This window comes from Trichosurus vulpecula, chromosome 3 (assembly GCF_011100635.1).
Source record: "Trichosurus vulpecula isolate mTriVul1 chromosome 3, mTriVul1.pri, whole genome shotgun sequence".
NCBI lineage: Eukaryota > Metazoa > Chordata > Mammalia > Diprotodontia > Phalangeridae > Trichosurus > Trichosurus vulpecula.
In genome coordinates this window covers 124087428-124101490 of record NC_050575.1, presented here as the reverse complement: position 1 = coordinate 124101490, position 14063 = coordinate 124087428, and the positions used below count along the sequence as shown (strand labels likewise).

General features: G+C 40.8%; 2 protein-coding genes across 2 annotated transcripts in view; one reads left to right on the top strand and one right to left on the bottom strand.

The window, feature by feature from the left end:
- STOM (stomatin) overlaps window positions 1-14063 on the top strand; it is a 44402-nt gene that overhangs the window by 15801 nt on the left and 14538 nt on the right. The window contains exons 2-3 of the mRNA XM_036750939.1: window positions 10551-10654; window positions 12280-12352. Of these exons, the coding sequence (XP_036606834.1) occupies window positions 10551-10654; window positions 12280-12352 (177 nt within the window). The remainder of the gene's footprint in view (window positions 1-10550; window positions 10655-12279; window positions 12353-14063) is intronic.
- LOC118843341 (26S proteasome non-ATPase regulatory subunit 8-like) lies at window positions 1190-1943 on the bottom strand. The gene is given in 2 exon segments (XM_036750940.1): window positions 1190-1241; window positions 1243-1943. Coding segments are annotated over 2 exon segments (747 nt in total). The 5' UTR covers window positions 1938-1943.

Here is a 14063-nt window from a genome sequence, read left to right as displayed (position 1 = left end):
AAGCACTGGGGATACAAAAAGAGGCAAAAGACAGTCCCTGCCCACATAGAGCTTACAATCTAATGGGGGAGACAACATGGAAATAAAAAACAAATTAATTATAATTATATATTATAATATGTTATATATTATAATATTATATGTTATATATTATAATTATTACATATTATAATAATATAATTTTTAATTATATTATAATATATAATTTATAAAATTAAAATTATAATGAATTTAAAATGAATAACAAAGCAAGCTACATACAGGATAAATAGGAAATAATTAACGGAGAGAAGTAACATTCTCTCCATTGCTTTTTGGGTGACCTGCAATTTTCATTCTTTGGAGACTCCATTGTTCAAAGCCTTATGGCATCATAGGAAGACTGTATCAGTGCGTCAAGATTCTAGGATCAATGTGGGAAATCCCAAAGCCATCTCAGATAACCCATTTTACTGAGTTATCAAACAGGTTTGTAGCTGATTCGGTTTCTTCACTGAGCGTTCTGTTAGGTTGAAAGTGGCAAATTATGTCACTTGGTGGGTAAAGTTTATCCTTGACTTGTTCCAAGGCCAATGTTTCTGGAAAACATTGCAATTCTAGAAAACAAGCTCGGGGGGGCCACTCCACATATCTTAGTAGCTAATAGAAGCTTTAGCTGCAGAGGTTCTAGGGCAGATGCCTTGCTAGCGGTCACACAACCGGTAAGCTTCAGAAATTGGATCTGAACCCATTATCCAATTCCAGATACAACATTCTATATGCTATGCCACACTGCCTCACTATCCAGTGGAAGTGGTATTACAAAGATAAGGATTTGTGTCTTGTTTACCTTTACCTACAGCACTCAGCACACATTAGGTATGCACACATTAGGTATTTATAATAAAAGTTTTTTGAATTGACAAATTCAGGCCTTGGAGTCGGCAGATCTGAGTGAAAATTTTACTCAAGACACTTGGGGTGGCCATGGATAAGTCACATCATTATCCTGAGGCTCTAATTCGCCAGTGGCAGTAATAACACTTAGACTACTTGTCTCACAGGTTTTCTGTAAGGAAAGCACTTTGCAAATGCTTTAAGTAGGGTAGGCATAGGTGTTACTTTTTTTTTTTTTGATCTCACATCATTTATTGACCCATACTCTTCCCCTTAGGATAAGTCTCTCAGCCTTCACCCCCCCCCATTCCCCTCAGACAATCATCTCCAGCTGCTTTGCATATTAGATAACTTGCTTGGCCATCAGGCTTCTGCTGGAGGCACTTGAAGCTGTAGTAATTGCTGGGGCCCAGGACCCATCCTCTCTTCTTGGCGTACTCAGTCATCTTCTTGGGGGTGGTGAAGAAAAGGATTCTCATGGCTTCTGCAAACAGGATCTTTTCATAGGCCTTGTCAATGCAGCCGGCAATCTCATCCCTTATCGTGTCCAGCAAAATGTCAATGAAGAATGTGTAGTTCTCAGCAGGGATATATCCCTTGGCCAGGAACACCTTATTGTAGCTTCCTTCCATCAGGTACTGCTCTAAGGACACAGGGTGCTTGATGTAGACTTTAGTCTGGATGTCCGTAGCAGGTAGCTGCTCCAGCTTGGTGTGGAACTCGGCCACTTGGTTCTGGGACAGCAGGAAGGGCAGATTGAGGTCCAGAAGCTGGTGCATGTAGGCCGACTCGGGGAGCTGCTCCTTATAGTCAAAGTAATAGCATTTTAGCTGAGCCATGTATCGCTCAAAGGAGCATATATCCTTCCGCAAGATGCTCCACTGGGCACCAATGTCCAAGATGTCACGGGCCAGAATGAGCTGCTGTTTGGTCAGTTTTGTGCCCGTGGTAGGCAGGAAGTTGAGCTCCAACAACACCAACTTGAGGCGGCCCAGCTCCTCACTGCACTTGCTCAGGTTGGGGCTCTTGCAGTTCCACTCACCCTTGAGCTGCTGGTACATGCCGGCAGCTGCCATCTTAGCGACCATGACATAGCACCGGCATAGGTGTTACTTTGAGAAAGAATAAAGCCAAATGTAGAGCAGATTTTGAAATAAAACCCTAAAAATTAAAAGCAATTTACATTTCATTAAAAAATAAAAACATTTTACCATAATTCTAAACTCAGCCTTGTATACTTAGGAAGCTCAATTGCCTGGTGATGCCTGCCTCAAGATATGACTAAGAACATCTCTAACAGCATTGTCACAGTACAGTGGGAGAAATGCTGGATTTGGAATCAGAGCTTAAAACCTCATCTCTGCCACTCTGTGTGACTTAAAACAACCTGGACTCAGTTTCCACACTTCAAAAATGAGGGAGTTGGCCTAGATTGAAAAGAATGTAAAACCACGTATTTTACTCAGTGCCAGGTACAGGTACTGTGCTAAGCTCAATTGTCTCCCTTGCTCTTTGGGTGACCTACAACTTTTATTCTTTGGAGACTCCATTGTTCAAAGCTATATGGCATCACTGGAAGACTGTATCAGTACATCAGGGTCCTAGGATTTGTACAGGCAGAGTACAATAGAAAAGCTAAATGGTTTCTGCTTTCAGGGAGGTTGCATTCTAATTGGGGGAGACTGGAATGAGAGGTCAGTTTCATGGCAGATGGAGAAAGGCCAGTTGGTACTTAGGGTCCATCCAGAAGGAAAAGTAGTAGGGCAGAAGTTAAGGCCAGGTGGACCTTGGGAGACAATGTCGTGGCAGATAGTTCCCAGCCAGTCACTGTTGAGAAGTGCTCCAGTGGGGGTCATGGTGGACTGGGGTTCTTGGTTCCCTCAGGCAGAGGTAGTTGTAAGGGAAGGGGGTGAACATCCAGATGATAATGTGCATCTAGCACTTGGAGGGAACTGCACAGTGGGGATTAGAGTGGCAGGGGTGAGGTGATGTTGGACAGGTACCTTAGACCTGTTGTTGCTGGTCCATTGGGTACTAGTTGGCATGAGGGTGACTAATAGGCTGGAGCAGAGGAAGAAAAAGGTCTCTTGACACTATTCATGCCGGTAACCCATAAGGTTACCTTTAGATCTAAATCTATGGTTCTGTTTCCTCATTCTGATTACTTTACTATTGATATTGCATGACCTGGCACATGTTGCCTGACTCCTGGGCCTCTTCTTTGATAGTTTATCTTTGAAGGGTGTTGCCACAGAGAGCCATACAATTCTTGATTGGATAGGCTGGCCCTTCTCTGGGTGTGGTAAAATACCCATGACTGTAAGTCAGGGGTTGGATAACCTTGTTAGGCAGGGGATAGTTAATGAAATTCTAATGACAGGAAGGAAGTATTATCCTCTGCCTGATCAGTAGGTTTATTAGGTTCTCCAGACCTTAATTTGTTTGTTTTTTTTTTTTGCTGTCCTCAGCTTTCACATTTCAGTTCCCCATATTGATTGAATTAACAGCCTCACCACTCCTAGTTCCTTGATTGAGCACCCTTTCTGCTCCTTCACCAGTTTTGTCCAGTCAGATTCCAAGTCTTGGAAAATCTTTGTCCATGGTGTATTGCCCATCCATTTACTTCTTTTTGCTTACACAACTGCACAGGTGTTCAGACCATTTTCACCTACAGTGTTGTGGCAGCCTCCTAATTGGGCTCGCAAAGCTTCCAGTTCCTTCTCTCTAGTCTGTCCTCCTCACAGCTGCTAAAATAGTCTCCTTAAAGCTCAAATCTGACCATGTGACTCTCCTGCCCACAGAACTTCAGTGGCTCCCATTTCACTCTAGCATAAAATACAGACTCTTCAGCTTGCCATTTCAAGCCCTTCTCAGGGTAGCTTTACTACACACTACTCCCCTCCATGCTCCCTCTGTTCTAACCCAACTCGCTTCCTCACTGTTGTCCAAACTCACTATCTCAGAATTCCAGCTCCCAAATAAATCTCCATCTCTTCCAACTTTGCCTAGACCATTTCCCTATGTCCTCTTGCCTCATCACAGCCTCTTAGATTCCCTAGCTTCTTTCAAAGATCAGCTCATGTCCTATCTCCTAGAGGAAATTTTTTAAATTTTTCCCTGTAGTTGTCTAAGGTTCTCTGTGTTATTATCCCCTTTTTAGAGTGGAGGAAACTGGGGCAAACAGAGATTCAGTGACTTGGCAAGGTTCACACAGCTAGTAAGTTTCCGAGGTCAAATTTGAACTCAGGTCTTCCTGACTTAGTAGCTGTGTTTGTAGCATAGTACAGTGCTTGGCACATAGTAGGCTTTATATAAATGTTTATTCCCTTCTTCCTCCGCACCATTTTATGATCTTGAATGTTTCCCTCTCCCTCTCCCCCAATTTCCTTATCTGTTAAATGCCTGTTAATACTTGCATTACCAAACACAGAATTTAACTTGAGAGTTAATCATAGCTCCCATTTCCATCGCACCTTATGATTTGCAGGATCCCTTCCCAGCAACAACCTTGTTTTATATTCCTCCATTTTACTATAAAAATAGTGGTTTAGAAAAGTTAAATAACTGGGACAAAAGCTGGAGACAAAACTTGAATAGAAAACAACTACCTCCATTCCCACTATTCATTTTTCTATATGATGCTTCCTCTTCTTAGACATGAATTAACTCCAACTCTCCTCTTATCATCTTGGACAAGGTACTCAACCTTGTTTCCTCATCTATGAAATGGGATTAGTAATAACTGCACTATTACCTCCTGAGGCTATTGTAAGGTACAATCAAAAGCACTTTGTAAACTTGAAATGGTGATTATAAGTGTGAGCTTTGACCTTTTTAAAAAAAGGCAAAATTGGTTTCCAGGAAAAAGCCTGTTCATGTTCAACTAGATTGAATGAGTGTTTGACACTGTAATCAAGAGGGTAAACATTGTCTTTTCAATGCCTCGTATTCCTTAGCTACTCACTCTCTTAGGATTTACAGCTGTACGATGAAAAAATGACAAACCATTATACACTGGAGTGTTGAAAAAAGATATGTAGTCTTTAAGAATGTTCTTAGTGGTCCAGTAACACCAAACAGTTGTTTCTCAGAGATACCATTGTATTGGCTCTTTCTAACAAACTTTTCTGAGATCTTAAGATATGAAGCTTTTAACTTTAATTGAAAAATCTAATGAAAGTTGTGGACCCCTTCTCAGAATAAGGCTTTTAAGTGCATAAAATTACAAAGGAAGTCAAGTCAAGTGAACAAGTATTATTTATTAAACACAGTAATATTGTGGAGAGACATCTTCGAAAGACTCGGGAATTCTGATCAACTATAACTCCAGAGGACTCTAGATGAGTCCTCTACCTCTGCATGGAGGTAATGGACTCAGTACAGAATGAGCCTTTTTTTCCCTTTTGGACATCGACAAGGTAGAATTTGTTTTGCTCAACAGTGCATGTTTGTAACAGTTATTTTTCTTCCTGCTTTCTTAGTGGTGGGGGAAGGGGACGTCAAGGGGAGTTGCCGAGAGAATTCACATCTTAAAATTAAACAAAATTAAAGGAAAAAAGACCGTAAACATTTATCAAGTGCCTACTATGTGCAAGACACTGCATTAAGCACTAGTGATACAAAGAAGGGCAAAAATAAGGGAGTTCACAGTCTAATGGGGAGAGAATTACTTATAGTTATAAGTATATATTGAAATAGTTTCACATTGAAATACATTTAATATCATTGAAATAGTCATCAGTGTTTTTTAAAGTCCACAGATCCTAAATTAAGAACCCTTAATCTAGTCTAACCCCCTTATTTTACAGAAAAGGAAACAAATCCCAGCAAGGTTGCATCCTTCCTAGATCACACTAATGACAGAATCAGGATTCTAATCCAGGTCTTCCATCTCCAAATCCATTCCTCTTTGCCTTTCAAGACTTCTTCTTAAATAAATTGATAGAATTTGCTTATCATTTTGGTGAATTATTTTTATTGTGATGTACTATCTGGAAGGAAATTACAATTTCTTTTTCTACCTGTCAAAGCTTGCAGTCACATGGCAGGTGAATCTGGGGACGTTTGGTAATCCCGAAGACTTAGGAGGTTAGAAATATGTCAAGACGTGTCATCTAACTGGGTCACTAATGAGAAACTGCAAATGAAGTAAGGGGTAGAATGGTTCCATTTCAAAGGAGTGGGAAAGCCTAGAAGTGAATCCTCTGTAAAAATCTCTAATTCCTGGCTTCTCTGTTTATATTTAACCAGACATTGAATGTCATGAATTTAGATAGGCAGCATGTCATAGTCAAAAGAATACTAGATATAAAGTCAGAAGACCTAAGTTTCAAACTCAGGCATCATCTATAAAATTATGGGGGTTAGAGGGTGTAATTTCATATTCAGGGTTAACCATTTGCTACCCATATGACCATGGGCCCATTTCATCACTGATTTTTCATTTTCTCAACTATAAGATGAGGGGGGTTGGACTGAATGACTTTTAAGGTTCCTTCCAGCACTAACATTCTGTGTTCTATGCCCAAATATGTTTCGTAAACTAACCTCAGAGAGCTACTTAATTTCCTTTTCATCACTGAACAAACTTGGGTTTTAAAAGAACATCATTTCTTAGGCTTCTAGAGAAGAAAAAAAAAGCAACCTGAGTATCTGGGCAGCGTTCAGGAGGGTGAGGCACCAGGCTCATGTACCTGTAGGCAAATTTATGAAGCATTCATTGAGGACAGGCCTCTATTCTCGTAGACTGTCTCTCTTCCTCCCTCTCCCTCTGTCTCCATCTCTATCTCTCTACCCCCCTCCCCCCATCTCTGTCTCTGTCTCTCTCATTACGCATCCTTCAGTATTTAGTGCATTGCAAATTTTCTATAACGGTAGAAGAGTTAACTAGCTGGTGTACATCTGTTCTTTGTTGGAGAGCCTCAGGAGGCCAGACTTAGGCCTGGCAGGGAGCCTCCTGCTGTCTCTTGCCATAAAGAATGTTGTTTGGAAATAAGAGGACTTACTCTGTGGGAATCTCAGATTGCATTATCGGAGCTTCTCCAGTGCATTCCCAATTTGGATACAGCTGTCTTGGGAGGTTGCCACTGACACCAGACCATTGGTAATTAGGGCTTTTGGTTTCTGGTTTATGATAGCAAAAAGGTTTCATACAAGTTTTCTCCAAAAACACCACATTGGAGACTTTTCTTATAATCTCTCATGGAATTGATTTCTTCTTGTAAAGGATCATGTAGAACTCTCTATAGTCACCTTACTATCACATAACATTTGGGCTTAGAATCAAAAGGATCTGGGTTTGAGTCCCAGTTTTGAAGCTGTGACCCTGGATGGTTCACCTGTTCAGGCCTTGGCTTCTGCATCTTTAAAATGAGAATGCCATTCATATGGTTGTTCTGTAGAAACCACTTTTTAAACCTTAAAGTACTATAGATATGGGAACAGTTACTACTACTAATAATAAAAATGGTAATTATTATTGTATATATTATATAACACACTTGCATAATTATATTATTAATAATCAATAATAATAATTAATAATAAAAGTGTGTGTTATTGATGACAATGATAAGAAGTCCAAAGGGCAGACACCACCTGCGCTTAGGTTCAAACACTGCTTCTAATGCTTTCTTTGGAAGATAGAATTTTGAGCCCTTGATCATTCTAGAATATAAGATTTGGGCATTTTCCAAGTAAAATAGCTCAGTGGCGTCTTCCTCTGTGACTTCTAGCTTGGGAGATTTCACAACTACTTGGCTCCATCGCATCATTAGACTGTAGACTGTATGGTACGAAAGGAACAGTCTTCCCTCCAGCATGCATTTTCTTGCTGGGTCTGAGGTACTGCTATGGGAAATTTAGTTCCCAAAGCTTTTCTGGTGTATCACAGACTGGTTGGCTACTCAGTCAATTCTCATGGCTTGTGGGCACAGTACCGATTGCATCAAGCCTTCCCTGAGCCGTACAGTCCTTTCTTTACCCCTTGTGGTTCCTTAGCACTTTGTACCATTCTTATGTACTAATTTGTATTGTAATTATTTGTGTGTTTTATCTTTATTTTAATATGCTTCTTGGAAATGGCCAATATGGGAACTTGTTTTGCTTGATTATGGATATTGGTTACAAGGGTTTTGTTTTTCTTAATTTTTTAATGTAAAAATAATAAAATAAACTTATTAAATTCAAGCCTGACAGTAGAAGATGAACACATGAACTTGTAAAAATAAAAAAAAAACCATAGAATGTAATGAGGTTGTGGAACTGGAAGGGACCTCAGATCATTTATTCTCATTTTTCAGGTGAGGATACTGAAACTGAGAATAATTTATCTAAGGTCACACATGGAAGCGAATACCAGAACTAGGACCTAACCCTAGGTCTCTTGACTCTCTCAGCACAATATATTGTTTATTGAATGAATGTTTGAATGTTTGATTTATACTTATAAAATGTTAGAGCAGGGCCAAAGATGGTGGCTGGAAAGCAGGGACTGGTGTGAGCCCCCTGCCAGGTCCCTCCAAACACTGATAAAAAAGGCTCTGAACAAATTCTAAAACTACAGAACCCACAAAATAGCAGAGGGAAGCAGGGCTCCAGGCCAGGACAGCCTGGATGGTCTTTGGGTAAGGTTTATCCCATGGAGCTGGAAACAGAGTGGAGCAGAGCCCCGCGTGAGCCACACCTGGACCAACCAGACTGGGGGCCAGGCAGAACAGGCATAGCACCCTGAATCAGTGAGCTGTGGCAGTTACCAGACTTCTCAACCCACAAACACCAAAGACAATAGAGAAGATTAGTGGGAAAAGCTGCTGGGACAGAGTGAAAGGAGTTCACAGTTGGGCAACTGCCCTGGGGCAGCAGAAGTAAGACAGCTCTGAGGCTGCTTCCAGACCTACAGCTGCAGTTGCTTCCTGCCCCAGGCCCACCTAGTGGGAGGAATTAAGTGGTGGATCAGAGCAGGAGTACAGAGCCAGCTTAGATCTGAGTCCGGTCTGGGTTGGTGGTTCTTGGGGGAGGAGTAGCACTGGTGTGGCAGAGCTTGCTGTGTAGAAATACCTCTAAAAATAGCAGCACAACCCCTCAAGCTTGGGACAAAGTACTCTATGCTCTACAAGCAGTCATACCCCAACGAAAAACTCAAGGGTCAAGTAAGTTGGCTGGGAACATGGCCAGGCAGTGAAAACGGATTCAGATTCAGACTCAGACTTTGGAATCGTTCTTTGGTGACAAAGAAGACCAAAACATTCAGCCAGAAGAAGTCAACAAAGTCCAAGAGGCTACATCAAAAGCCTCCAATAAAAATATGAATTGGCTTCAGGCCATGGAAGAGCTCAAAAAGGATTTGGAAAAGCAAGTAAAAGAAATAGAGGAAAAATTGGGAAGAGAAATGAGAGTGATTTGGGAAAACCATGAAAAACAAGTCAATGACTTGCTAAAGGAGACCCAAAAAAATACTGAAGAAAATAACACCTTAAAAAATAGGCTAACTCAAATGGCAAAAGAGCTCCAAAAAGCCAATGAGGAGAAGAATACCTTGAAAGGCAGAATTAGCCAAATGGAAAAGGAGGTCCAAAAGACCACTGAAGAAAAAACTACCTTACAAATGAGATTGGAGCAAGTGGAAGCTAGTGACTTTATGAGAAATCAGGATACTATAAAACAGAACCAAAGGAATGAAAAAATGGAAGACAATGTGAAATATCTCCTTGGAAAAACCACTGACCTGGAAAATAGATCCAGGAGAGATAATTTAAAAATTATTGGACTACCTGAAAGCCATGATCAAAAAAAGAGCCTAGATACCATCTTTCAAGAAATTATCAAGGAGAACTGCCCTGATGTTCTAGAGCCACAGGGCAAAATAGAAATAGAAAGAATCCATTGATCACCTCCTCAAATAGATCCCCAAAAGAAATCTCCTAGGAATATTGTTGCCAAATTCCAGAGCTCCCAGATCAAGGAGAAAATACTGCAAGCAGCCAGAAAGAAACAATTTGAGCATTGTGGAAACACAATCAGGATAACACAAGATCTAGCAGCTTCTGCATTAAGGGATCAAAGAGCTTGGAATATGATATTCTGGAGGTCAATAGAGCTAGGATTAAAACCAAGAATCAACTACCCGGCAAAACTGAGTATCATGCTCTAAGGCAAGATATGGATTTTCAATAAAATAGAGGCTTTTGAAGCTTTCTCAGTGAAAAGACCAGAGCTGAATAGAAAATTTGACTTTCAAACACAAGAATCAAGAGAAGCATGAAAAGGTAAACAAGAAAGAGAAATCATAAGGGACTTACTAAAATTGGTTTCCTTTGCAATCCCATGTATTTTACTTTATGAGTTTAGAAGCATTTTTCTGTGAAGGGATCTACAGGCTTCACCAGACTGCCAAAGAGGTCCAATATCCAAAAAGTTAAGAACCCATGGTTGGTCTGGCCAACCCCACCTCATTTTACAAAGAAAGACATAAAAACCCAGAGAAATAAGGTGAGTGAGTGGCAGAGTTGAAACAAAAATCTAAGTTTCTTGATAACTAATCCAATGTTCTCCCTAATATATCAAGCTGGCTTTTCTAAATTCTGTGGTTTCCTATGGTGTCGTCATACTACAAGAGTGATGCTCAAGATTCTGTTTGGTCTTGATGACCTGAACTACACATTTCTTTCCTGCAGATAACCCCAGCAAGGGCCTTGGTTGTTGTGGATGGATTCTGGTGGCTGTATCCTTCTTCTTCACAGTTATTACCTTCCCATTCTCAGTGTGGATGTGCATAAAGGTAATGGAATATTTATTTTAGGAAGCTTTAAAATGGGGATTAAGTGACTCCTTGTTGTTTTGGATAAGGAGACTTTAATCAATGGCCAGGATTGCTCTGTACCACGGGATCACAGGGTTTAGAGCTGGGAGGGGTCTTAGACACCACCTAGTCCAACACTTTCACTTTTTACAAATGAATCAGCTGAGACCCAGAGAGGGCAGGCTACTTTGCCCAACATTACAGAAGTAGTAAGTCCAGGAGTCAAATATAGTTCTTATGATTCCCAATTTAATGCTCTTTTCAACGTATCACTTTGCCTCGTATTCTTTGCTCTCCCTTTTGAAAAATGAAATCTTATGAAGTCTTAAGAACTTTTTCTTGGGCCCACTTAAGATTTCCCCAGCAGGGCTAGAGTAAGAATCTCTCAGTCAACTTTCCTGAAGGGGGCCTCTTTGGCTTGAGGGATTGAAGAGCTTCTGAGATGGGCGTTGCCACCACAGGACACAGTCAGTGATAAGCTGCTGCAAATGTCAGAAGACCCACTAAGTATTTTCCAACTTTTTCTTCTCCTAAACCAGACCTTTAATTTCATTAGTACAGGGAACTCTGGGTAAGGAAACTACTAAATAAATATCAGCAACTGCTCTGCAACTTAGGGGTCTTAGAGTGTTGCCTAAGGCACAAAGATGTAAAATTTATTTGCCCAGGGCCATACGGCCCTGTGTTTCAGGGGATGTTCTTCAACCCACATCTTCTGTGTTGGGAAGAGATCTCTATTTACTGTGCCACACTGCTTCTCCAACAGAGAGCTTTAAGAAGCACGTTTTTTCACTTAGTGCCTGACACTTGGAAAGAAACAAAAGAATCTACAAGGCCTTAATTTTTTTTCTCTCCTGGCTATATAAAAATAGTCAAGCACTAAATCATTGAACTTTGAGTTGGGCAGGACCTTTGATACTTTGATACTTTGACCCCTCTGGAAGTATGAGCCTCTCATGTAGTATCCCCAACAGTGGTGATAAGACAAAAATATCCTATGGTGGTAGTTCTTTTGTATCTCAAGTCAAAATCTACCACTTTTCAGCCTGCCTTTTACCCTCTGTCATTCATCCTTCACAGAGTCACATAGATCCTCCAAATTGGCAGGAATCTCTCCAAGTCTCAAGTGAACAAGAATACCCCTTACAAACTTCCACAAATGATCTACCCTCTTTGTAACTTCCAGTGATTTGGTACTCTCTAGTAGGACTTGAGTTCTGCCCCACCAGAGCTAAGTAGAAACCCTTGTTCCATTCTTCCCCATAGCAGCTCTTCAGCTGTCTAAAAACAATGAGCCATGTCCCTTCTTCTTCCCTCTGCCCCTAGTCTTCTCCAGGTTAAATACTCCCGGTTCCTTCTATTTTACTTCTAGATTTTATCTGCATAAAAAAGTAGTGTTTGATGACTGACTCATGGAGTTGGGGTTGTGATCAGAGAGTTAAACCATATAAAAATTTAAATTCCCTTTATTTCGTATTCAGGAAACATTCATTAAACTTCTGCAGGATGCAGAGCCCTGCACTAGGCATAATGGGTGGTGCAAAGAAAAGACATCAAGGAGCTTTTAATCTCTTAAGAACTTAATTTGCTGCTTCCTTTTCTAGATCATAAAGGAATATGAGAGAGCTATCATCTTCAGACTGGGTCGAATTCTACAGGGAGGAGCCAAAGGGCCAGGTGAGTGCCAGCATCAGGAATTGTCTTTAGCAGAAAGGGACATTTTGCTTCAGTTTCCATCCATTCCCGTTACCTGCAGCATCTGATACTTGTCTCCACTGCCATACATGGGGAAGAGTCCTAAATTCATTTTGATTCAGTAAATGTCTATTAATGCTACCCTGGCATTATGTCATGTATTAAGTACCTACCATGTATAAGATGGGCTTGTTGTTTTTCAGCTGTTTCAGACTCTTCATGACCCCATTTGGGATTTTCTTGGCAAAGATACTGGAGTAGTTTGCCATTTCCTTCTCCAGCTCCTTTTACAGATGAGTAAACTGAGACAAACAAGGTTATGTGCCTTGCCCAGGGTCACATAGGTAGTAATTGTGTGAGGCCAGATTTGAACTCGGGAAGATGTCTTCCTGACTTCAGACCCAGCACTCTATTCACTGTACCACCTAGCTGCCCAAGATAGGCTCAACTTGTGTGTATAAGACTTGGAGCTCAGCTCCAATAGACTCATGATGGAGAAAGCAATCCACATCCAGAGAAAGAATTACAGAGTCGGAATGCAGATTGAGGCAAACTATTTGTTCTCTCTTTTTTTTTTTCCTCCTTTTTTGATTTTGTTTCTTCTTTCTCATGGTTCATTCCGTTGGTTATAATTCTTCTTTACAACTTGCCTATTGTGTAAATAAATTTAATGTGAAGGTATATGTAGAACCTATATTGGATCATATGCAATCTTGGGGGAGGGGGGAAAGGAGAGAGAGGGGGAGAAAATTTGGAACTCAAAAACTTGTGCAACTGAGTGTTGTAAACTAAAAATAAATAAATAAATGAATGAATGAATGAATGAATAAAAGACTTGGAGCTCAGTACAAGGATGAAAATTAACATAGCCTCTTTGCCTGAGGGAGCTTAAGGGAATGGGATGGAAGAGCCTCTCAATGCTAATAACTAAGTCAGAATGTGATAAATGTATTGAAGAGACCAGCGAGGAAGAAGAGATTGAAAAAGAGAAGGATCTTTTGGCTGAGGAGTGTGGGGGGAACACAAATTTAGGTATAGAGATTCTCTGTTGAAGGAAAAGGAGAATTTCAGTAGCTGGAGATGTAGAGAAAGTCTATAAGGAGGCAGCCACCCAGAGAGGCTGAAGAGAACAGGACAAGATCTGGAAACTGAGGAATCCAGTTTGGCTAAAGTGTTGAGGTGTCTTAAATATGGCTAGAAAGATGGGACCAAGTGGTGGAAGACTTTGTATCATAGACCCTTAGTAAATTGTGTGACCCTGGAAAAGTCACTTAAGTTCTCCAGGCATCAATTTACTCATCTGAAAAATGAAGGAAGGGATGGGTATAGTGACCTCAAAGTTGGTTCCAACTCTCTATCCACAATCCTGTCCTCTTTCTACCATTCCATTCTGCCCCCAGTAGGGAAGTGGGAGCCGTTTCAGCAGCAGGATGAGGTTATGGGACTCGTGTACTAGGCATATTACTATGTCTGCAAAGGATCATTTGATAAGAGAAGGAGACAAGCCAGGAAGGTGCTACAGTAATCCCTAGCCTAGAAGAAACCAAGCCTAGGCTCTCTTCCCTTTTTTTCCTCTTGTCTCCCTCCTCCCCTGACCTATGATATCTCTTAGAACTTCCTTTTCTGGGGTGCACTTCCTACAGTGACCCCTGTGAGGGAGCCTGGTGTAATGATGATTTTCCTAATAGATAGT